Below are 25,273 nucleotides of genomic sequence, written 5' to 3' on the forward strand. Positions count from 1 at the left end.
AAATTCATGTGGAGCAGCTTCTTCGTCTGTGTACAACCATCGCCGAGGGTTCGACCATCAGAGAATACTACAAATACCTTTTCAAAGTTAATACTTTGAAGTAAAAACACAACAGCCAAACTCCAACTAAGGACTGATGTTTTCAACATCAAGTGGACACCAGTAATACTGCAGCTACGGAGGCTGATTAAGGACAAAAACTCTCAGCGGAGGTCGGCTGCTGCAGTCATGTTATTGGAGCCACGTATACAGATGTGACGGTGAATTAGTGCATGTACGGTGACAGACTGAGATTTCTCCAGAGCGTTTTCCTTCCCAGTGGACACATGAAGACGTGTTAAACGTGTGTGATTGCATATTGGTTAGAATGAGGGTTACTGGGTACCTACATGTGTCTGTGATGCCTCTATGAACAGAACCCAAATTAGCCAAAGTTACCAAATGTAATTTGAGAAACTATCTGTGACTATTGTCAGGAAGTGTTCAATCACACACACAGTGATTATTCTACATTACAGCTGATTAAAACTCACCTCTCACTGACAAGCTCCTCCATCACCGGCATCTGGCCTGCAGCGCTGACATTCATGTAACCATAAATGCAGAGAGTCCCTGCAGACAGAAGATCACAATTAATAAATTAACATAACCATTTATGTTATTATAGGCTGAACTTTTAATTACAAATATAAAACAATTCATGCAGGCAACAGACTCTGCAGATTACATTAACATAAACGTATTAAGCCAAATCAGAATTATGCAAATGCAACCATTTTCTTTGACATTTGAAGTCTGCTGAAAGTTGACCAGCGCTGTGTGTTCTGCATCAGATTTCAGGTGGAATAACGTTGGATTTAGCAGAAAGTAGATGAACTTTAAATGTGTTTACCACAAACTTTGACATAAAGCTTTACAGAGCGAATTCATTCGCACGATAACAAGTCAAACTCATTTGTCTTGGTGGTAACATGAAGCAGTGCTGGGACTGACAGGATAATGCTGCTGTACATAATCTTCTTAAACAATATTCAGTCTGTCTGGGATGAATTATTCTGAAGTTTTTATAACCGTCGAGTGGGATTTAGCTGAATCTCCACATGGAAACTAATAATATATTTTAGGCCAGTTATGGTGAGACATCAAACCGTTACCTCCTCATAAAGACTTCCATCTCATCACCTCGAGATAACAAACGGTGCTCATATTTAGCTTGTTTTAACCTCAAACAACAAAATTTCCTGAAAACCTTTTCACTTAATATAAAATAAATGTTTTAAGCTACTTCCAGATGACACTTTTTATACAAGAAAACTCCACAAGGAGACTTTAAACTGGATTTACTGAACACTTGAAGCGCCGCTACTGTGGAAAACACAAACTTAAACAGACAGAAACAAGCTAGCGTTGCAACAAACAACCCACAATGCAACACTCATGGTGCTGCATCAGATTCATGCTTACTGTATTCAAAGAGACCCTCTGCTCCTGTAAATATAACCCCAGTTTTTCCAGGAAGATATGACACTTTCTTCCTCATGCTCACAACTTCCTGTCTCACGTTTTGGCCCTCAGGCCTTCATCCAGATCAACGATCACAGTAGGACATAAGAACTGGTACATTATGTAAGCCACAGCACAGTAACACCTCTGATGGTGATTAGATAATCATGTTAAACCATTATGGAGAGAAACAACATCAAGATGCCTTCAGCGAATCAAAACTTTAAACACACACGAAAACCTAATTTCAACACCATGTCTCATACCACACTCTTCTAAAATGAAAACAGCATTATATCACAGCCAATATATAGAGGTAGAAAACACGTCAGGTCATAAGACAGAGTCCATCCAATAACTGTTCCCTCCTGCAAACTAAAACATCCAGGTTACCTCCTCGTGGGGGGAGTGATACCTTCTCAGGTCCAATATATGTTACAGGTAATAGGTTGATTAAATTCAAATTTAATGAAGTAATTAATGAAGAGCGTGCAAGACTTTTTTCTGCTGCTCTCAAGTCCAGTGATCAGCACCTCATTATGACGCTTGGTGTGTGTCACATTTCTATTACACATTGTTAGTGTATATCATTCATCGTGGAGTCTCTTCTTCTGACCTAGAGAAAAAGATGCATTCGAGAAAATGAGCAAAAATGATGAGAATTGGGGATTAAGGATGAGGATTAAAGAAGCAGACCTAATTAAAAATTTACCACTATGGCCTCCATTTCTTGTCTCATGTATAATTAGACAATCAATTTATTTTCCGGAGTGACATCAGGTAACTTCATCTGTTGATAACAGTAATGAGTACCAGAAGAATAAAGACAACTGGACGAAAAATTACTGGCCTCAACTGAGTCTGACGACATTAGAAAAGCCACATTTTCATGGTTCAGCTTGCTGATGTGAAGAGATGAGACCCAGAGGTTGCTGGAGATGAGAGGTTAAAGGTCAGCTGTATAGACTATCTGAGCACAATGACATATTAAAGTGTCCCGGTGAATAATCCTCATGCAGAGTCGATATATGTGCCTGTCAGGAAGATTCATTCTAACATACATGAACTGTGCACTGAGAATACAGAAGCCGGCCTTAATCGAGTGTCACATGGACACGTGCAGGTCTGAGTCGGCAGACGTCACCTCACATACGTTCATGTGAAAATCCTCACACACAAACGCATGCAAATCCGTCAAGCAAGCATGTGTTTGTATGTGCTCATGCATATGGATTCAAATCTAAACCGTACTTGATGCTCTCGCACTCTCGTCTCCAGGTATTAAACAGAAAATAAGATTCAATATACAAGGCAAACTAAATGTCTTTGTTAACTCTACAAAATGTCTGGATCCTGCACTCTACAGTCCAAAACATGTCAGAATGTCCTCTGTGCGCATGAAGTGGACTCTGGGAATAAACTTGTTGGCCTTGCTTTCAGACTGACTTGTGCCCCAAAGCATCCACTGATATATTGAGTACAGTCTGTCTGGCCCCACATGGTACCCACTAATGGGACTGGAATGTCAGCATTAAATTTGGCTCCCTGTACAACACATGATGCAAATAACTCTGCAGAGTCCACCATGACACAGAATCTCCACACCAGAATAAATTCGTTAAGGTGTTTCCAGCATCTTCTCTGAATACACATCACATCTTTTGCATTTAGCACATGATGCAAATCAAGAAATTGAGTTTTAACAAGCAGCCAGCCTGGAGGAGCAGGAGGAGCAGGAGGAGCAGGAGGACCTTAATGTTAGGCCCTGCACACAGGTCCGGATTCACACACCCTCCAAGTCTGAACAGAACCAGGTGGTTTATCAGTGGCGAGCAAGCCAGCCAAGTAACAGAAGCATTTGTCCCATTTTAGCAGAGGCTAGCTGTGCCAAGCTAGCATATCAAACCAGCCTCTCCACTGAATGCACAGAGAACAAATTAAAATGAGATCTTCAGTCCAACTCACTGTAACACATGTAATTCTATCATAATCCCAGCAGTTCAACAGCATGAAATGATTCATCGTGAAACCGCGTTTTCATTTAATAGCATGCACCTGCGGACTTAACTGGATAGGAGTCACCTTCAAATGAGAGAGGTGCTCTGTTACACAGCTGCCATGACTTCCAGTATATTGAGGAAAGGTGGGAAAACTGCACCAGTTTGCACTTATGTCACCATGTGAGCTGTTCCTTTGCCTCAAAAATCCCTGTGGGTTCAATCCTTTTGGTAATGACACTTTTTTCTCTGCTTCCTATGAAATAAACTGAGCAAAACTAGGGCAAAACATGAGCTCACATGGCCACAAAAGTACATACTGCGGCAGATTTTCCCACCTCCTTCCTACACATGTACAATGCAGGTCATGGTACTGGTGTAACGGAGCATTCATTAATCCAGAACAGATTATTATATCATCATAAGACTGACTGGCCACCAGTCTGAAATCTCCTTGGCACTGTCTTGAGTTCGCGGCAGGCCTGCAGACTCTGTTCTATAATAGACACAGTCGGGGAGGTGAGGCGAGTTGAACGCATGACGGAGCTAATGGGCGAGGCCGCTGAGAGGGTTTACTGAAGTCTGTCAGCTCTCATCCACTCACAGAGAGGAGGAAAGGAGGAACACAAGGAAAACCATGACAGAGGGAGAAACTGATGGAGTTAAGTGAAAGAAAGAGAAACGTAATGGCAGAAAAGGAAGAAATACTGAGCGGCAAAGAGTCAGGAGGAGGAAAACATGATGCAGCCAACTGCTGCATTTCCACACACTGACAGTTTCTTCATCTGGTGATTTAGGAAAACTGATTTTGGGCCGATGCGTGAAAACATAACAGTGGAGTTAGAAAAGCTCAGGTAAGCTCAGGGAATGACACACACTGTTAAGATGCCAGGCTTCTGGCTGCCACTGCTGCTGCAGCAAGAAAACATCCGAAAGTTTGGACTTTCACAGCATTACGGGCACATCCTGATATCTACAGAAGCCACGGCAACAAGCAAAGGCAGAGCAGTCAGAAAAGCCACGTCGGTTTAACGCTGGCAGGCTGTGCACGCCGTGGGCGGGACATCACAAGTGGACAGAAATATTCTGTTAAGAGGTTTATTCAGGGCAGCATGAATGGGAGACTCAGCAAGGTATCAAAAGTGCATCACAACAGTGTGATATTACAGTCCTGAACCAGCGTGCAGCCGGTAGCTCAGCTAACGTACACAAATCTAAACACAGCCACAGATGAGGAAGAGCCGACGGCTTTGTTTACAACCACGAAGTTAAGCGACTGCTGGTCCTAATGGAGCTGAAGTCTGCTCGCTCTGCGCCTCCCTGCAGTCATTAAGAATGACAGAACATTCCTGACTGAGGCTCATAAAACATTTAAAGCTCCGCCGCCGGCTGCCCCTCAGTTCTGGAGAGGTGTCTGAATGGAGTCATGGCGGCGGGATCCTGTGTTGATGTGATATATCCTGGAACTACATTTACCCCATTCAGCTCCACCTGCAGTCTGTCTGCCCTTTTGAAAGACCTTTAAAAAGTTTTTTTATTGGTTATGTTGCTGAGTGAGAGTTTGAGTGAATATTTGACACATTTAATCAGTTTTCATCTGTGTTTTTTATTGGTTCTGATGCTGTTAGCTCATTAGCTCAGTTAGCTGGCAGCATCTGGAGTTGGTGATTGTTGTAACAAGACAGATTCTGTGGGTTTTATTTTGTTTCTGGGCCGCTGCTAGCTGGTTGGCATAAATTTCTATATTTCTGCAGCACAATACATGGATGTCATTTACTCCCATGAGGATGCAGCCCCTGAACACACCACTGCAGCTAATGCTCCTGTGATGAAGCAGTGAAATCAAGGGTTCCTGTTCTCCTCGTAAGGGAGTCTGTCCTGGGAGGAGATGAAGTTTGAGCTTAAAGCAAAGTAGACGGGAATAAAAGGCAACAGGTTTCTCATAGTTAGAGAATGATTAGACCAGGTTAGGAGAGAGATGTGTGTGCAACATCGTGAGAGGAAACTGACACCAGCAGACAGCTCCAGACTGCCTGAGCGGAGCGTCATGGGGGCGGAGGCCTCGACTGTGTTTGTTAAACTGTGTGGTAGAGCTGGTTCGGGTCTCCCGAGGTTCAGCCAAAGGTTTCCATTGAAGGTGGGGCTAATCTTCCAAACTAAGCTCCTGTGTGCTGTCAGCCCTGCAGGCCCCTGGAGGTCATAAACTGAGCACCAGCAAAAAGAAGCAGGGAACTCTATATTTGTGCAATATACTCCATAAGAGCTGTGAAACCTTCGGGGTGCTGCGTCATATTTAGGTGGTACAGTTTGAACTCTTTAGCCTTTTATGCTTGTTAAAATGAAGACCACATTTTCTAGAAGTAGCAGCATGTTAAATTAAGTAAAGCCTCTGCTTCAGGCTTCCTTTAGAGAATTTAAACACTATTGCATTTAGCTTTATTATAAAAGGATGTATATACTGTAACTGTATTTAAAGTGCTTACAATGTACTGCATGCACATCAATAACAATACAAGGATCTGGAAGTATTTTAGTATACACTCTATTGTGATGTAAATGTCCACAAAGAAGAGCACCATTACAGAAAGACAGGTGCACACACAGGACAGTGTGTGCAGAGGCAGGAAAGATGTTAATTTACAGCAGCAGCGGACACAATAAAACCTGAAACTTTTAGCCAGTGATGAGTCCAAATGTGGCAAACAATCATTTATCACCCGATCATTGAGTCTACCTTTAGCTTTTACCAGTGAATTACAAACATTTTACTTTTTAACTCCAGTACAGAAAAAACAGTTGACTTATTTCAGGCAACGTCAAATTTTTGCTTTTTAACATATAATTACTTTAGAAAGCTGAAGGAAGAGTAGACACACACACTCAAACTGTAATTGAAATGAAATTAAATGATTAGGCCAGGTTAGGAGAGACGTGTGTGCAACATCGTGAGAGGAAACATGTGACACCAGCAGACAGCTCCAGACTGTAATGGAAATGAAATGAAATGATTGGTCGATTAACTAGCAAACAGGACATAAATCACCAATAATTTCAATAACTGACTGAATGTAAAGTAATTTAGTAATTTAACAAAAACTCAGACGGTTGGTCGAACAAAACAAGACATTTAAACACATCACTTCAGACTCGATCATGAATTGATAATCAAGAACGAAAGTAATAGTTGCAGCCCGAAAGCCAAAAAAAAAAAAAAAAAACTCAAGGTATGAAACTCAAATTGCTCCTAAGACAAACTGAAGTACAGAAGCACATACACACGCACACACACACACACACACACACACACACACAGAATTTACAGGGAGTATACAGATGTATGTTAATGAGAAAGCATTGTGAGTTTTTTGACCCTGACACGTGTTGATGATGTCAGTGCACTCGGTGACCTGAGGCATCGGGCTGCATGCACACAGGAACAAACCCACTTCAGACAGATGGACTGGAACTAATTAGCGGACTATGTAAAGACAGACCACACACAAACCTGGAAAGCACTCAGTGAGCGCCCCACCAAGGCTGCACAATCCTAGATTTGTAGTTTTAATCGTAAAGAATCTTAATGTTGTTATTTTTTAGTCGAGTCTGGATCCTCAGCACAGTTTACGCTTTGATTTAAATGGGTGCAGGAGTTGAGAAGATAGCAGACATACTCAAAAAAGCCTCCTTGCACACAGTAGATATTGTTTTCTGCATAAAAACAGATCAAGTTTGTCCCAAACCAAGTTTATTTATAATGAGAAATCACAGCTTTATCTCAGAGGACTCAACAATCTGTCTACCAGACAGAACGACCTTCCCTGGAAAGACTTCTCAATAAATGAAACAAATGTGCTGATGGGTTTCTGAGATATTCTGCAGCAAAACACACAAACAAACAGAGAAACAAACACAGTCTGACACGCAGCCTCTCAGCTGGAGATAAATGCTGCGTGGAGACTTCTCGCGAATTTATCAGAATCTCAGGAAATGAAGTGAATGAGAGGCCGAGAGATCAAACATCTTTCCAGAGAGACTTATCGTCCAATCACAGCAGAATACATTCATCAACGGGAGACGGACGCTCCTCTCAAATCAGGAGCTCTGACGCACAAGTGACATCACAAAGTGCACCACCATCAGGAAGAAATGGCTGAAACCTGCCACTAAGATATATGTGCAGTATGTGTGCACTTCATGGCAACTGGTTTTAATGGCAATTTCTCTCAAGTAGTAATAGAGAGAAACAACAGATGTGTTGTTTGGATAACAGTCACAGTCACCGGCGGCCTTCACTGAGGAAGAGAGAGGTATGAGAAGACATCACGTCATGTTTTTTGTTTGTGCTTCTAACTTGTAGGTAGGCTTCATAGTTAAGTCACTAATTAACTTAATGAACTTGTTCATTTGAGGTTGAGAGTGTGAACGTGTCACTCTTGGTAAAATATCCAGATCATTTTTTGGATGAATGCATTCATCCAGTTGTCTACGTTTTGACCATCTCTGTGATTTTTTTCAATTGTAAGACAGACGGACAGTCTCCACCACTGATGCAGCGCCGACGTCCACCTGTCCATCGTCCTGCATTCGTCCATGTCCTTCCTGTTTCTCTGAGTGTCAGGTTTCAGTTTCCCTGTTCTTTATCTTCCATGCAGAAACCCGCTGACCCGACCGTATCGTTTTACATCTCCAGTCCTGTAGCTGTGGTGCTTCAGAGTCAAGCGGCGTGACCGAGACACGGCTCAGCTCTGCTACTTTCATGCACTAAGGGTGTCCAACTGCATTAATGAGACCAGTCCAATGACATTTAGGCCATGGAAATACCTCGTATCTTAATTTCCTACCACTCTCATGCGTTGTTCCAGTATTGTGCAGAGGGCAAACACATGAAAGGACCAAGGACTGATTCCACATTCATTTCATATGGCAATAACGCTTTTCTTTTGTTTGAAAGATTTCCATTTCAGATTGGACTTAAAACACACACAGCTCACAGCTAATGTTATTTCTGCTGTAGGGGAAAAAAAAAAAAAAAAGCTCAATTGGGGGATAATTATGATGTTAATATGGACTGCAATAACTCAGTGTAATGTGAAAAGGCATCAAGTGTTGAACCAGCTGTGTGAATCAGCACAGAGGTGTGAGTCTCTCTGATCTTATTGCTTTGCTTCTCTGGCTGCATCGTCTGTACAGTCTCACATTAAACTGCAGAAAGTTCGCGACTAGCTGGTGAACAAAGTGGAGCATCTCGCAGCTAAAGATGTTTTTCTTCTAGGAGTTTGTGGAGACCAAACCAGAGTGAAAGGGAGGGTGAATATTGAAGTTTGTCATCAAGTGAACACACACATGGATGATGATGTTGCTCTGCAGCTGCTGGATGTGCAAACAGTCAACTGAAAGCTAACATGTTCGCTTATCAGGACTGTGCATTAATGTGCTTGTTTTAAAGGGGTTTGGCTGCATGTAGCTTTAAAAGAGAAAGTTTAAAAATGGAAACTTTACATTTAACTTTCAGCAATTTATCACACATGCAGGGAACTAGATCTGCAGCATGGTGTATATAATATTCAAAATGTCAGAATTGGTATGAAAAGGCATTTATTCTGATTCTAGTGGGGTGAAATCGGTGCATTTTGGCTCTGAATTAATCTTCAAAAATCCGACTTTTAATGTCAAACCAAACACTGCATTAATGAAAAACACAGGCAGCTGTTCTCTGCGTCTCACTTGGCGTTCCTTTACTTGTAACATGTACATTCATATTGCTTATCATTTCTGATTGATTTGTATTGTTGTACAGTGTACTTCTTACTTCCTTCTGATTCTGATTCTGATGAAGCGCTGACACGACATTAACGCCATTACGGCTGTTTTTACCAATCACACGGATAATTAGCTAAAAGGAGAAAAATATCCAGACTCTGTGAACACTGACGGATGCACAAACACAAACTTCCAAAGTTTAAAGTGGTTTCCAGTATTAGCCAGATGTGCGAGTGGGCGTCATGTGTGTTTGTAATGATCCAGCTGTGTGGTTTTGGCCCCACACCATCTGCTGCCAGTCTCCCCACTTACAGGCCCATTAAGCCTCAGTGCAGAAGGCGCCACTGAGGGACGCGACCTGAGCCGGGCCCTGCCAGGGGCCAAAGACCTCGACCAGGACCTCGGACAGTGAGAACAGGCCCCACACTGAGCGGGAGGCCCCACCAGGCGACAGTCCTCTGGACATGGAGCAGCAGAAGGAAAACACACCTGAACTGACCTGCCAACTGTTTCTAACCACTAATTAAAACAATAATTAGTGAATTTACACCTGGACATGTTTTGGGGAAAACATCATGCGTATCCTGATCCATTCAGAACCAGGCCACGTCCTCACAGCTGCCATCATTTACATAAATCACTAAAGGTGTTTTGCCTTTTGCTGCATTGTGCTCGAAGGATGCCAGAGAAAGCCACTAAAATCCTGTGCAAGCAGTTTAAAACATGCTGATCTGTCCCGCTACACTTTGTGTCCCATCTGTGCAAACTGACAAAGTAGACGCTGTAACTTTTACTAAAGCTCAGCAGGCCGAGGGCATACACGCTGCCAGGATCCACTGTGCTCCAATTATTTGTTCTAATATTACTAAATAATGACTCATCTGATTAAATAATGAGATGAAACTGCTTATTTACCACCACAACCAGGCGATACATTCCTTTAAGAGCTGCATTAGACTCAAGTCACTCGTGAGGCCTTTTATTAAAGGTTGGTTTGGTTGAGTAAGATGAGGCCGAAGGTAGATGTTATCATTGGGATCATCAACATGACGACAGAGATCCAAGATATCCTTTTAATTCAGCTCAGTTTGTGGTTAACATCTTAAAACAAGACTACAGAGAAAGATCTGAAACCTCGAAATAAAATGTTAATTCTCCAGCTTTGCTTCACATGAAGACAAGGAGTTTAAGTCTGCTAATTAGCATCAGGGTTCGGGGTAAATGCGTGTTCCTCGTTTAGGACACGCTGATTTACATCTTTACTCCACTCTTCCTACTCGAAGGGGATTAAAGCTCGTCCTTGCCAGCCTTTATCTTCACACCAGCTGCCGCTCTACCTTGAATTCCTCCCTTCTGTTTTAATTCACTCCAATTATCTGCCTGCTCCTGTGTTCTGAGGGGCCCTCCAACCAAACCCTCATTACTCACAACTTTCCCCTTCGCTGTGTCTTAAGGAGCAACAGAAATTACCCTTCAGACATCTGGACAGACTCACTCTTGAGTTTCGTTCCAAGTGCCGGCTCACAGATGACTCTGTTTGGTTTTATTTGACAGCGGTAATCAAATTTGCCTTTCTGTTGGTGAGGCGCAGTCCAGACGGGGTAATGCTTCACTGTGTGGAGAGCGGAGCCCCGTGACTGGAGGTGGGCGAGGGAGGACTCCCGTCGTTCTCCTGCGCCCACCAGACGAGAGCACACACACTTCCTTACCTCTTGATGAATTTTCCAATTTAATTTAAATGCTAATTTGAGTTTGATGACAGTCTTGGGGACAGTCTTCTCTCTCAATAGCAAGATGGATGCCTCTCCTTTAGTTTCCCGGCGTTGTATTCAGCCTCAGTAAGTTCCAGTTTTTCTCATGATTGCCTCAGTATGGCTCCTACATATGGAGGGCTCAGCTAATCCAGCAGAGTGCTACACCCTTTCTGCTACGCTCATAATAATGAACATCCTTTGGTCTCTGGGTACACATGCAAGAACACACTGCAGCTGAGACAGTCTATTTACTCTCCACTGATAACATCCACCAAGGCTTTCTGGTGTTTTTCATTTGCATGCTTCACCCAAACTGCTGGTCCAGGTTCATTACGGTATCGATCCAGGACTTGGGATGATGCCTTGAATCATTCATGTGCGTCGTAACGGTGGAGAGAGAGGCAAAGGAGGAGGGACAGAGGAGGTGAGAGAAATTAAGGAAAATAAGGAAAAACAGAGGGAGAACGGCAGGAAGATAGGTGGAGAAAGAAACACAGATGATAACCATCGAGGCCTGAAGCCGCTCCTTCAGCAACAGACGCAGCATCCACTGAGTAAGAAGCAACGCTACCGCAGGTCCTTCATTCCAGCCGCTGTCAGACTACTTATATATATTATTCTATGCTATTACATATATACTTTACCCATTTTACTGTGTTATATACGTTCTAGCGTGCAATAGTCAATCCTTCTCAAAGCAATATTATTTAGAATATGTATATAATGTACATATATATGGTTGGTTTTATTGTGTATCCTTTTTTATTGATGTGGGATCAATAAAGTTCTATCTTATCTTCTAAATATCAAAAAGTAAAACAGAAAGAAAGAAAGAAAGAAAGACGCTTTTTGAACCTTGTTGAGACTTACTGGATGCTGTGTCTCATCATGTTATTGATTCCTAATATCAGCTGACGCTGGATGGTATTTCATGTGCATTTGCTCTGCTAAATGTCAGTATGGTCTCAGTTCACGGCCTCTGACTGAACATAAACCCTTTAGAAACCTGACGAAGGGCCAGCTGCTTAAAGGTGAATCCTCTCTTTCTGGTCTTTTTGCTCGTTAATTACATGGATCTTCATTTCTTCTCTCTCAGTTCTGGAAACACTTTACTCACCAGTTTCATGGCTGAGATGTGCAGATGTGGCGACACCACTCGACACAGCTTTACGACACCCCAACAAATCAAGCAGCCTGCCGAATTTCAGACATTTCACAGGTTTGATCCCAGTAAGTGCTCTGCTCTGTGATTCTGCATGTGCACACAGTTAATACAGGGGGTTAAAACTACACCAGGAAGTCACTCTGCAGGATCGAAGGGATGTGGTGGATTTGTCTGTTATTTGGTTCTTCATTTTCACTTCCTCATATATCATTTCACAAGTTGGTTAAACCTTCGAATGATCCTGTCTAAGTTATGTCCCTCCCTCAACACCCTGCTTCAGTGGGAAAAGCATCGAAGGCAGAATGCCCTCAAAATAAAAGCTCTCAGAGGGACTTCACATCTTTACGTGTGTTTATCGCTATATTAACTGATGAGTGTTTGCACACAGAGGAGCTGCAGTTGAAATTGAAGCAACAATGTGCATGTCAGATATAGCCTCTGTGGAGTTACTACAACTAAGCTCTTTGTAATCTGATAAAATGTGGAACTTTTCCAAGTTCACATTTATTAGAAAAGCTTTCACTCTGTTTGGGAAGACAAAAGCACTCCCAGTAAATTAAACTTGTATGAATCTGAATAAAAATAAAAATTGGCTCCCAAAATAGTCCGAAGAGAAGCGGAGGTTTCCCTGCAGAAGTCTAATTTATCCTGTGGCTTTCTAGCAGAGATTGTTATCACATGTCCAAAGGCAGCCCACACCTGATTTGTGTAGTTTTATAATATACAAATAAAGTATTTAAATTTTTGACTTTACTGTATATATTCACAGCAAAGCAGAGTTGAAACGATTAATCAATTACTGATGGAAAAACAATCAGAAAATATTTTCATAACCGACTGTTTTAAACATTTTTTAAGCAGAAATCGTGGAAAAAATACTGAATATTCTCTTGTTCCAAACATTTGAGAAGATTTGCTGTTTTCAGTTTAAAGTGAATATCTTTGGTTTTGGACATCTGATCTGACAAAACCAAACATTTTGAAACATGGAGAATTTTAGGTCAATTAATTGACTAATGGAAAACATAATCAGCAGGTTCATGAATGCAGAACAATGCAAATAACTGTGAGCTGCAGCCCCAATATAGCTGCATCGTTGAGGAAAGTCACCCACCTAAACACAATGTTAGCACACACTCGAGGGTTTCACATCAGCTGGTATTTTGCTCTGAAATTGACTTGAACTGAATGTCAGAACACTCAATAACCAGCAATCAGGAGTGGTCCCTGCAGTCTGAGCCGTCATCACAAACTGACCTTTCAGTGCTGTCTGCCTGCCTGTCTGTCTGACTCACTGTTTGTCTGTCCTGACTGCATGTCCACAGGAACTGTCAGAGCGCCACTCTGCAGGGTGACTTAGTGGAGATTTCAATAGCAAAAGCCATAAAAACCCGCTGAACTGTCCAAAGAGCACCCTGAGAGAAAGTGACTCACCACTGCATAAAGTCAGTCGCTGAAGACAACCACACACACATGCAGTGATCGTAAAATCTATGGCCAAAGAACCTCTCAGCACCTTTAAAACATCAGGCCAGAGACATAAACGTCAGCAACAGCCGCCGCTTAAAAGCAAAGTTGCTGCAGAGCTTACCCTAACCCTACACTAAGAGCAGAAACCAGGAGAGAAGAAGAAAACGGCATGGAGGACAAATGGAAAGAGAGCTGATGATAATTTAATAGAGCACTCCTGAAAGTCTCGATTATGCAATAACTCCTTGAGTTCAAATGCAAACACACACACAGTTTTATGGTTATTACACTTGAGTCAGTAACCTCGCATTGCCTCAGTTGCTTCTTCCCCAACGGCAAACAGCAAATTCTCCTCATCATATCATTTCTGCAGTTGTCTGCTGCAGGGGGCGCTGCAGGTTACATACTGCTGCTTCTCACACACAGACAACAAGTGACCTCAGATTCCCTGTTAGCTTACTGTGGCAGGCAACAGCACCATAAAAACATGTTGCTAAAAACACCAGACTCACATCCACCATTAGCATGCTAACATTTGCTAATTAGCGCTAAACCTACAGTACAGCTGAGGATGATGGGACTTGAGATTTGGATTTGGAGATATTTGGTCATAAACCAAAGTGTTGGACAAATTAAAATTTTGTCCGGATGATTGAAAAAACAGACTTAATGTTCAAATGAAGCCTTCTGCTCTGTTTCATTATGTCAGAGCTCCATGTCAAAAAAACAGGCTGAGAAGATGCAACCAAACAGCCACGTACAACTTTATTTCTCCCTCACCTGTGAACAATGCAGCCTCTTGTTGTTGCACTATTTAACACAAGCCACACTTTCACAACCTAACACCTCAAACAATTCCACGAGTCACGGCTGACGGCCCTGATTCCTCTCATTCAGGTCGTCTGGAGCAAAGTCCAAGGCCAGCGCCGCTTTCCCAAACCATTCCCTTTGTAATACTGGAGCTCACAGGCTGGATGCATTGGCAAATACTTCAGGGTGTATGAATACCTCTTCTTGTGCTTTTATTATCCCATTTTATAACCAGTGTTTGCTTCCAATGCGGAAGACATAAATGACAATGGTAATAAACTGGCAAAATCAGGTGATGCGTTCACTGACTCCCCTGACAGCACCAGACTTCACCGCTGCACTGGTTTTAGAATGAAAACTCAGTAAACAGTGTTCAGCCTCCACCAGCGCATCACCGCCTGTGACTGCCAAATGGCAAACAGCCTCTTCCCTTCTAATGTGAATAAAATCCAGATAAAACACACAAACTGAGCGAGTGGTATATGACGCAGTAAAAACCAGGACACCAACACATCAAAGCAAAAACCGTCACAACTAAACGACTCAATGCGTCATGTGTCATTGCCTTCATAACAACTCATGTGAGCTTCCTGAATCTGCCATTGAGGTGTGGTTAGCTTTAGGTGACCCAGCAACTAAACACTGAAAGAGTCCAGCATCACCTGTTAGAGATGTGCTTTATAGGCCCAGTTATCCACCCTGACCTCCTCCCTGCACACAAGAGAAAACCAAGGAAACTTTGATTTTTCTGGTGATGAAGCGATCGGTTTTTGAGCGACTATATAAAAAATATCTATAGCAAACCCGGGAAAGCATACAGCTGATTTTGAAAGTTAAGCTTGGTAAGGTAGTTCACTTTTTTTAAGGTGTGTTCAGACATGATGTCTTTTAGCTGCAGTGTAGTTACGTATGAAGTCACTGCAAAGATAAACATGGACCCTAGCAGTCAAACATTTCACCTGGGGCGGCCAGAATGGAGGCAAAAATTCACACTATCCTGAGCCCATTCAATGAGCTCCAGGAGATGACAGCTAGCAAGCTACAGTCAACATCTACAAGCTGTAAATTAGTGGTTTGGTGCAAATAGACTCAGATTGCAAAACAATCCCAGAGAAAAACAGCGAATGCACACTTAAAAAGCTGTCTGACATCTTTGCTTGTCAAACCATTAATTGATTGAAATACTGTTGACTGCTGCTGAAAACGTTCTGTTTAGCTCTGCCCTGTAAGGCCGACCCCAACCAGTACGACGAATTCTGCCTCACAGGATTCGTTTGTAGAATGAAAAGTCCAATAAAGACTTTATTAAAGGTGGCCATTAAAACTAGCATTAAGTCCTCCAAACAGACAGTGAACTCGCAGAGACACGAGGGAGCAGCGGGGACGAGTCCACCAGAGCCAGCACGTGTCCCCAGTCCCATTAACCTTAATGCTCGTTTCTGTTAAGCGGCATCAATAGCAGCTACGAGCATGTAGGTCACAGACACGCGTGTGCATCACTGTAGCAGCTCATTAACCACAGTGGAAACTTCTACCTGTTTTCTGGTAAAACAGCCAGAGATAAGGACACAACAGCAAACGCAGCAGTGGAAACTCCTGCTGTGCATCTCTGCAGAAATGATCCACACTCACTCATTATCCACACAGAGCAGGATCACCGCGTTGTACACGGTCCACGAGGAACATACTGGGCTTTCTTTAATACAAGAATTTGAAATTCAGAATTCACTGTAACGTTCAGGAATGGTTCTGTTAACGAATGTTTCAGTAATTAAATAGATGTAAATAAATATGCGGCTGGGAAAAAAAAGCTTTTCATGAGCTTTCTCAGCCAATCCGAAGGGTTTTTAAATAGTTCTGAGAAAGTTTCTCAAGCTATAAAGAGACACTTCATCCTTAAGTTTATCTGAAAAATTCAAATCTCCAAATTTGGAGATCGCTCAAGTGTTTTCTTTGGATGACGACAGTAAGAGAACTGTCATCAGACTCAGATTCTTACATGACTTTCAGTAAGAAGCCTCTTCAGAAAATACGTTTTCCAGGTATTTAAAATATTTCCTGGCAGCTTCAGAGAATTCCAGAGAAATATATACATATATATCATTCAAAATGTAATATACAACATATTTGTTGACCTCAGTGTGTGTGTGTGTGTGTGTGTGTGTGTGTGTGTGTGTGTGTGTGTGTGTGCCCAAACATTCCCATGCATGACAAATGTTTTATCAGCACAATGTTATGCAACAGTCTGTCGTGAAGTAATAAGATGCATAAATCTGCCATGTACAGTGTTGTGCGAGTGTGCATGTGTGTGCGTGTGCGTGTGTGTGTGTGTGTGTGTGTGTGTGTGTGTGTGTGTGTGTGTTTGTACGCCTTTTTATGGCCGTGCCATAACCCTGCATCTTCGACGAGCAATTCCTGGCACAGTGGCACTGCAGAGTCCACAGCCGTGTCACAGATAGTATTATAAACCACGTTTCTACAAAGCAACGATCGGCTCTCTGCTAGATTACGTCCTTTACTCTGCTGACAGCTGGAAACTTGAAACAATAAAAAGACCGAAAACAGCTCTGCGGCTCTCCTCGGCCTCGCCGGAAAACCTCAATTAGAAAGAACGCACTGCAAGGAGGTGACCGAGTTGGAAAGCCGCAGCTGGTCATAATGTTCATGTGATACGCTGATCATCACCTGAAGACCTTTGGTTTTACAGCCCGCGATGTGTGAACACTGGACGCACATTCACCAGGCAGCTAGAAGACAAACTCAAAATGGATGCTGATGTTACTCCGTGTCTGCTGGATGTGCAGGCAACTAACTGCTTGCTAACATGTTCACCGTGCTAACCTTGTGTTCAACATTCCTTAAATCTGCATTAATCCATTTTTGGCCCCAAGCTAAATACCTCAAAAGCAACCTTATAAACAGCGAAAGCTTATTTATTGACATTTTTCCACAGATATGATGTCAAGGCTCCGCATACCAGCTGCTTCCTGAATAACAAGAGATGAACGTCCTGAATTTGGACCCAAAATGTTGTCAGAACTTTCATCATTCTTCCATATTTCTAGAGCAGGAAAGAGGCAGAAAAAAGGTGCACAGAAAACTAAAAAAACAGAAATCAAATCAGACTCAAAACTGCATCTAAGCATTTCCTTTGTGTTTCCTTGCTCTGTTTTAGAGCACTAGATGCTTCCAGTTGTTTCAAATGTTAATTTGTGCCCCCGGTCAAACAGCACGAGGGCCTTTTCTGCCATAAACTGAACCGGCTCAGATGTTTATAAGAGGGAACGGTCTTCAAAGTAGACCAGTCAACACAGTGGGAGCTCAGCTAAAAATAGGCATTACATTAGCTCATCACAAGTGCACTGGCTGGGCTGGCAGGCTGACTCATTCCAGCGAGTCAGTAATGAGCCTCCGCTCACCGGGCCTCGAATCAAACGCGCACTCAGCAGAGCAAAGCTGACATTATACGACTCTACCTGCAGATACCTCTTTCATGGCTCTTCATTGAGATGCTTCCAAACAAGAAAGATTGATTCTCTGGCTGCATGTGCTGCGGTTTACGCCGGCTACAGAGACTGTTCATGCCTGCAGAGCGGCTGTGCCTCAGAGGAAAGTTTGCATAACTAAAACACCACCCTGCACACTTTAAGTAAATATCACCCTCAGATGCTCTCACACTGTTTCTCTCACACATTCCAGGACGTCAGCTACGATGAAACAGAATTTATCTTCTTATCACAGACACCTTAAACCTGCTTTTGTCTGTTTAATTCAAGCTCCATTTGTAAATTACCAGCGTTTTGAAGAATTACAACATCTGTTGTAGCATCGAGCTTTCTGGTTTACAAGGATCAAGTACAATATTGACCAAATGAGGAAGAGTGTTACCAGAGGGGAAACAAAAGCCTCTAATTCAAAATGCACAAGCTGCATCACGTTATGGGCTAAACCAGAGACAGTTCACTTAAACAATACAGGAATTCCCTCACTTCTGAAGCCATAAAGGAAACCAGAAACCCAAACTATTTGCATGGTGAGAAAATGCCATAATTAAATGAAAATCTGGGTGAGCTGCCCCATTAAGGACACTTCTGTTCTGGATCAGTAGACGCTGCATCTTTTGCAGCTTCAAAATCTTTTCCTACAGAAAATACAAATAGAAAAAGAAGCCAACAATAATCACCTGGGAAAAGACCTAAAAGATCACAAAACAAGAGGAATAAAAAGAGTCCAAACGGTTTGAGAGCCGATACAGGATGTCACAGATCTGACAGATGCTGGATGAACAATGTTAGTTAAATGGAAACTGCAAAGAACTGAACCAGTAACATAATCAAATGAACCAACTGCTGCTGGTGAAATATTCAGTGTGTTGAGATTTACATTTAGCTTCGTGTGTTTCATGAGTTAACGTGTAAAAATAATGCAGGAGAAAAAAAACAAGATGAGATTGTGTTAAATGAGGTCATGATGTGTTTCATCAATAAAAGGAAAAAAGGACAAATTAAAGAATGAGAGCTGAAATTCAATAAAGAAACTATCAAGAAGCCGGAATGAGAGGAAGCATAACGTGGACCGAACAATGAAAGTAGAGTTCAGGATGTTTCACTGAGACTTGAACTACACTTAACATGTTTAGTTTCTGCACTGAGCGGGAAAACATGCCAAAGGACAACCGTCCAGAAGGACTCACTGACTGACCTACAAAACAAAACATGGCATTTCTGTCATTTTCTGTCAATGAAATCCTATTTTTAGGCTAATGCCCCATTACTGACACGACTTCTGTGTGCTCGGAGCTGAGCAGGATGATGGCTGGCAGATGCTGTTAGTGTCACTCACACTGAGAGCAGGAAAAGACATCTGTCTGGAATAAACTTGTCTTTTCTGGGATGAAAAACCTTGAAAACATCCTTGTACAACTTAATTCAAATGGGATACAAACGCACCACCAGCTCTGTATCTGCGTGTCCAACTTTAAGTCTCTGTGTGGCATGACGGGGAGGGATTATTCAACAAAATGTTGGAGCAAAACTGTCGGCTGTTCAGAGCCCGAATTAATGCGGCATCTTGGTAAGTGTTCAAGGAGTACTCCATTTATTATGCATAACATTACACACAGTCAACTTCAACAGCTCTGAGTGAGCGGTGAGCGAAAGAAGGTTTCAAGTTGAGAACTGCTTTTCTAGCCAAAACCAACCTCAATGTACTATCACATACTCTTTATCAACAGACACACGTGAGAAGAACAGTCCTGAGTGCATTTACTCAAAGGAGTTTCTGCTCTTCCTCTTCTTGGATTCTCTTTTAAAGACCAAGCACACTTGAAAGCAGGTTCAAGTGGAATTCAGCACACCCCAAACTCAAATTTAAATTTAAGTGTATTTTGTTGAATGAAGAGGTCGTCCTGACGTCCTGAATGTAAAATGAAAAGGTGGCCTGTGGAGGCTTCACGTCAAACAAACAACAGTCACGCTTACACTCAGTGTTACTCACCAAACTGCGTTGTGTGAATCCCTGAGGTGTAAAAAACTTGTTGTATGCATTTCCTTCCCCATAAAACATCTACAAAGCCAATTTTGAATCTTTTTGAAAGCAGCATTGCTGACATCCACGCGTACTTCCTGGCTGTCTTCTTCTTCTCTGCCTTTATTGGTGCATTACTGCATATGCTGGCGCATTACTGCCACCTGTAGATCAGTGGTGTGAAGCCACTGGCAGGACCTGTGCCTTGTGAGTGTGCATTACCTCACCCTGAGTACAGTTATACTACAGTACAGGGAGTTTCTCTTGAGTCAGTGAAGCATCTCTTGACGGCTGCAGCTAAGCTAACCATCGTTTGGATGCCATGGTCCTCATCTGTTACACTGGTCGAGCATCTCTGAAGCACAGTCACAGAGCAGCTCATTATTCAGGTTAACTCTTCAAACAAAGCCAGAACAGTCTTTTCCTGCTGGTATTGGCATCAGTGCATCCCTAGAATAATATCCTACATACTGTAATTTATGGATATACCTCATCTTTTCTGTAAAAACATATCCTATTCAAGTCACAGCAAAGTGCACAAACATCTCTCTCTCTATGTTTAATAGTGAGGTTTAATGGTCTGAGACTACAGAGGAACTCGAGGAGCATTTAATTTATTCTGCCAGACACTTGAGCAGCAGCGTAAGTGTCCACCAGGTGCACTTGATCGAACCTGTCAGATGAATGGCTCTTCAACTGTAGCCCGCCAGCATGAAAAAGGACAAGAGGCGAGAGGTCGAGTCCATTTATGAAGACAGTCTTCGTTACTGTGTCTTCCAAAAGGTCACATTTCCTGAAGTCAGCTGTGTAGTTGATTAGAATTGATTGGCTTTTGTGGGATCCTGCAGTGTTATAGACTTCAATCAATAAATGAACACAACTGATCAATCTGCTTACATAAGTAAGTAAAAGCTAGGAGCAAAAAGTTTTTTAATTTGTCAGCTCCTCATTCCAGTGAATGGAGAGTGCTGAATGTTTCCAGCTGCTCTGTCTGCTGTTAACATAAAGTAATAAAAAAAACATCTAATGCATTTTTGTTTTCCTAAAGTTTTTATAGAAACAGTTTCTTATGAAGGCAGCACTCAGTCTCGTGTGCCGTGTGTTTCCAGACAGAAAGTCTTAAGTGCCCCTGCACGCTTTGGAAACAAGTCGTGCTCTAACAAAATCACAAATAAACAGTAATAAATCAATATACTTCTTGATGGGGTTCCTCACTGAGGGGATAATAAATTCTAATTTTAGAACGTAAATAGCTTCACAGGATTAAAATATCAAAGGAAGTTCCCTCCTTTCAGTTTCTCACCATTAATGACTTTAATTCAAAACAACAAAGTGAATCACTTTTGATTATTTATAACCAAACCGGCTCTCGGGTCACAGATATCCCACTGTTAAATCAGACCACTAATCCACCAGATAGCTGCTAATCTATTAGCAGATGACAGCTAGCTCTCCCGGGGCACCGTGTGTGATGGGAACCATGTCCTCTTTAAATCATCCCCCATTGGAGCTCTAAAAATAAGCCCTCAGCGCCTCAGTCCGGTTCATGTACAGCAGGATGTAGGTGAGACACTGTGTCAACAACGTCTGCTGGTTGTAGGAATAACATTTATTTACTATGAGGGAAACTACAACCTCTAACAGGAAACAGAATGGAGTCTAATTCAATCAAGATAATCAGTTCAACAACAATGAATGGAGGAGAGTCTTCTTGCAAAAGAGAGCCCATTTTGTCTGATATTAACATGTGATCTTAAGTGGATCAGGAAAAATATGTCACCGCAAGCGCAGACCAAGCGTCTGCGCTTGCGGTGACATATTTTTCCTTTTCCTGACTGATGCTCAGGTCTGCACGTGTTGTTGAGCTTTGCAAGCTTCTGCAGCTACACCCAAAAAGTAGTCCCTGGCTAGTTGATTAATTGTGGGAGATATATCTTATTTTTAACGATCATTCTCATCAAAGAGGCCTCAAATATAGCCAATTAAGGTTTAAGGAAGTAGGGGATCAACCTGAAGGCAGGTGAAAGAGCAGAGTCCCCCACTGGCTCTGACAGGCTGCTCACAAATGAGCCACGATCTGATTGGACTAAACCCCCAGTGAGCTTGTCTAAGCTGGAAACAGAAAATGATGTTTCAAACAAATCTGTGTCTGCTCTGGTAACGTGGTTCCATACTGCTGATGGTAGTCGAGCAGTGGGATGTTTATGTCTGCTGCTTCAGCGCTGAACGCTGCACAGTGTTAAAATCAACTTAACAACAACAACAACAACTATCCACATCTGCTGTAGATAACACCAAACGTAAATAAAGTCCCAACTTTGGATGCATAAGGACAAATGTGGGTGTTTGCCAGCTTTAAAAAATGCAGCTTTTCCAAGACAAAATCTGTAATAAAATTAAAAAGTGCCTGACCTCTTGTTTCTTCTTCACTGTCCTGATCTCTTAGTGCTGATGATCGTGGGACTTAAATTCACCTGATTGCCACTGTCCCTGTGAGTCCAGCTAAGTGAGAAGGCTGAAGACATCTTGTGATTTCAGGCAGTGTGTTTTTTCATGCAGTCAGGTCTTGAGGTCTTGTTGGTGCCATCTCAGCCTGCAGTTATTGACTGCTGAGACAGTCCTGCCAGGATAAACTGATGAGTTCTCACCAACCTCACAACCTGAGGTAAATACTCGGGCAGTTTGCAGACGGGCACTCGCTGCCCGATGTTCGAGTGTCAGCTCCACGGTGTGCTCTCTCTCAGTCTGACTGTCCCCCTCCTTTCCAAGGTCCTGCAGAGCTCAGAGACAAGCTCTCCTCTGGCTAACTGTCTCCTCAAACCGATTCGACTCTGCGTTTCTGTGGGTGGTGAACGTCCGCCCTCCTCTCAGATGGAGCAGACGTCCAGTCGGTGCATCCAGGTCAGTGGATGACCCCTGCAGGCAAAGTTCACAGGTCCTGCACACCACTGGGACACAAACCATCCACTCCTTCCTCCATCATACTTTCCCTTCAACCTTTAACCTCTGATTTCCATCTGCCTGCTTTTTCAGCCCTCATTCTATTTCTTCTTTTTTGCCAAAAACTAAAATGTTTCTGCCTTTTCTCTGACCTCTTCGTTTCACCCGTTTCCCTCTGCTCCCTCTGCGATGCCTGTTGGGTGTATGAATACTCATTTCCAGTTGAGCTGAACGACGGGACTGAAGACATACAAAAAGAAAAGGGGGTCATAGGCAATAAACTGCCACCATCAGAGCAGGTTTCAGGGCCGATGCTGCTACAACCAGTGCTAAACTTAAACTGTGATCCCTTAATTCACAGAAATGTTATTCATGACCCCTTGGCTCCATGTGCAGTTCATCTGAATAATTTTTAGAGGCCCAAATGTATTAGCATTCAGTAAGAAAAAGCAAATATTAGTCTGAATTCAGAAAAAAAATAAGACCATGAAGACCCTCCTCATGATCTCCAGCCCCTCTGATCCATCTCAGGACACTTGTTCAGATTGGGAACCTCCAGTTCAATTGTTCACTTCCTATTATTAACTTCTGGTGTCTTGATCTTTTCAATGTGTCGAAACACATAATTCAGTAATTATTTGTTGACATCTGGTTTAAAGCCTGTGTCAGACACTTTCACAGGCACACTGGATTTTTTCTTTTATTTTTGGAGCGGACAAAAAAAGCTCTTCGATGAAGCAGCTAAAAAAACACAGAATAAAGCAAACAAGCCAAATCAGACTAACACCTCTGCGATGAAATATCAGCCCCTCTTTGCCTGCTCTGTTTGAAACCACTTCTCTCGTCTCTCGTCTGTTTGCCTTCCTCTCCAGCCTCCTTCGCACAGACACAGAAAAGCAAACTCTTGGAAAGGGTTCATGGTCAGCAGGGCCAGAACAGTTGGGGGATTGATGAAGAACGAAGCCAGGTGGCACAGGACTGGGCCTCTGCGCTCCATGCCAGTCTGCCCACCAGCCTCTCCAGACCAGGAGTTTGGCAAATATTCTGTAGGTGTAGCTGGATGAGTTTTATCTGCGAGTCCCTGCAGTGGCAGCTGCTGAAGGAGTTCCCCCCTCCACATGAATCCTGCACTAATCCCGATCTGTCTGACACAGTTCTGTCTTCAGCGTTCACACAAGGGAGAAATTCCACTCCTCACTGTCAGCTTGTATCAAGTAATTTGCCTGGACATCCACAGGAAGTGATAAATCTAAATGTAAAATGCTAAATATAAAGTGCAAAAACAAGTTCAGATCAGTGCCGATTCATTGAAAGCTCAGGGTTTTTTCCGAGCTGTCAAACGTCAGTGTGCAAAGATTTATCCCTGACGCTCAAATTAAAACACTTTACTAGCAGTTCTTGCTTGTATTTATAGCTGCCAATATTCAACTGCTGTGCAACTTTTAGAAGATGCTGATGTCCTGAAATGCTTTTTTTTATTACTTTACTACTGAAAAAAGAATAAAAAATATATTTTTCCAAATATGTTTTCTGTTGCATGTGGAGCTGCAACTGTTTATTTCCAATCAATCAAAGTATGTTTTCTATAGTTTAGTGTCTAAAATGTGGGGGGGGGGGGGGAAAGAACAATGGGTAAACGCTAGTCACATAGTGGGTCCATGGTGTTGTGACGCTGGTTAAGGTTTGATTAGGTTGACTTTGAAAGAGGAAATGAACAGCAGTCCTGTGTTTAAGTCTGATGTTTTGTTGGCCTTGACCTCCTTATGCAGACTGTGTCACCCTGTAATAATGTCACCTGACTTCCTCTTTTGCTGTCATCATAATTACTTCAGCCGCTCACATAAATATAAGTCGACTGCTGAAACAACTGACAGTGTCTCATCGTAGGATCTCTGAGCTAAAACTCATTTTTCAACTGCTTATAGTGTGAAGAAAAAGCCCAAAACAGATTCAGTTCAGACTGACATGAAAAAGAAATGACATCATCACAGATGATGGATGCCTTACACACACACACACACACACACACACACACACACACACACACACACACACACACACACACTCTGATGGTGACTGAGCTGCTACATCAGAGAGATTTTTTTGTCTTTATCTCTCTCTGGACAGACACCTGATGAAGCTTCAGCCAAACTGTACTCCTCCTAAATTAAAGGCTGATTTTACTACACCTGATTCTCAGTGTTCCTGAGGAGCTGATGATTCAAACGCTCTTATTGTTTGTTGCAGAGGTAGAAATAATGAAAGCCGTTCATCAGAGAGCATGTCTACTGCATCAGGCACAGCAGCAGTGGATTGAAAGTCTTGGTAGTGTTATCTATTTATGTCCC

At 42.5% G+C, this 25,273-nt stretch overlaps 1 protein-coding gene across 2 annotated transcripts in view; it reads right to left on the minus strand.

Annotated features, from left to right (window-relative positions):
* htr4 (5-hydroxytryptamine receptor 4) overlaps positions 1 to 25,273 on the minus strand; it is a 141,390-nt gene that overhangs the window by 98,809 nt on the left and 17,308 nt on the right. For both annotated transcript variants that reach the window (XM_076739879.1, XM_076739877.1), the window contains exon 2: positions 534 to 612. In XM_076739879.1, the coding sequence (XP_076595994.1) occupies positions 534 to 589 (56 nt within the window). In that variant the 5' untranslated portion in view covers positions 590 to 612. The remainder of the gene's footprint in view (positions 1 to 533; positions 613 to 25,273) is intronic.

The sequence above is a fragment of the Chaetodon auriga genome, chromosome 9 (assembly GCF_051107435.1).
Source record: "Chaetodon auriga isolate fChaAug3 chromosome 9, fChaAug3.hap1, whole genome shotgun sequence".
Lineage (NCBI taxonomy): Eukaryota > Metazoa > Chordata > Actinopteri > Chaetodontiformes > Chaetodontidae > Chaetodon > Chaetodon auriga.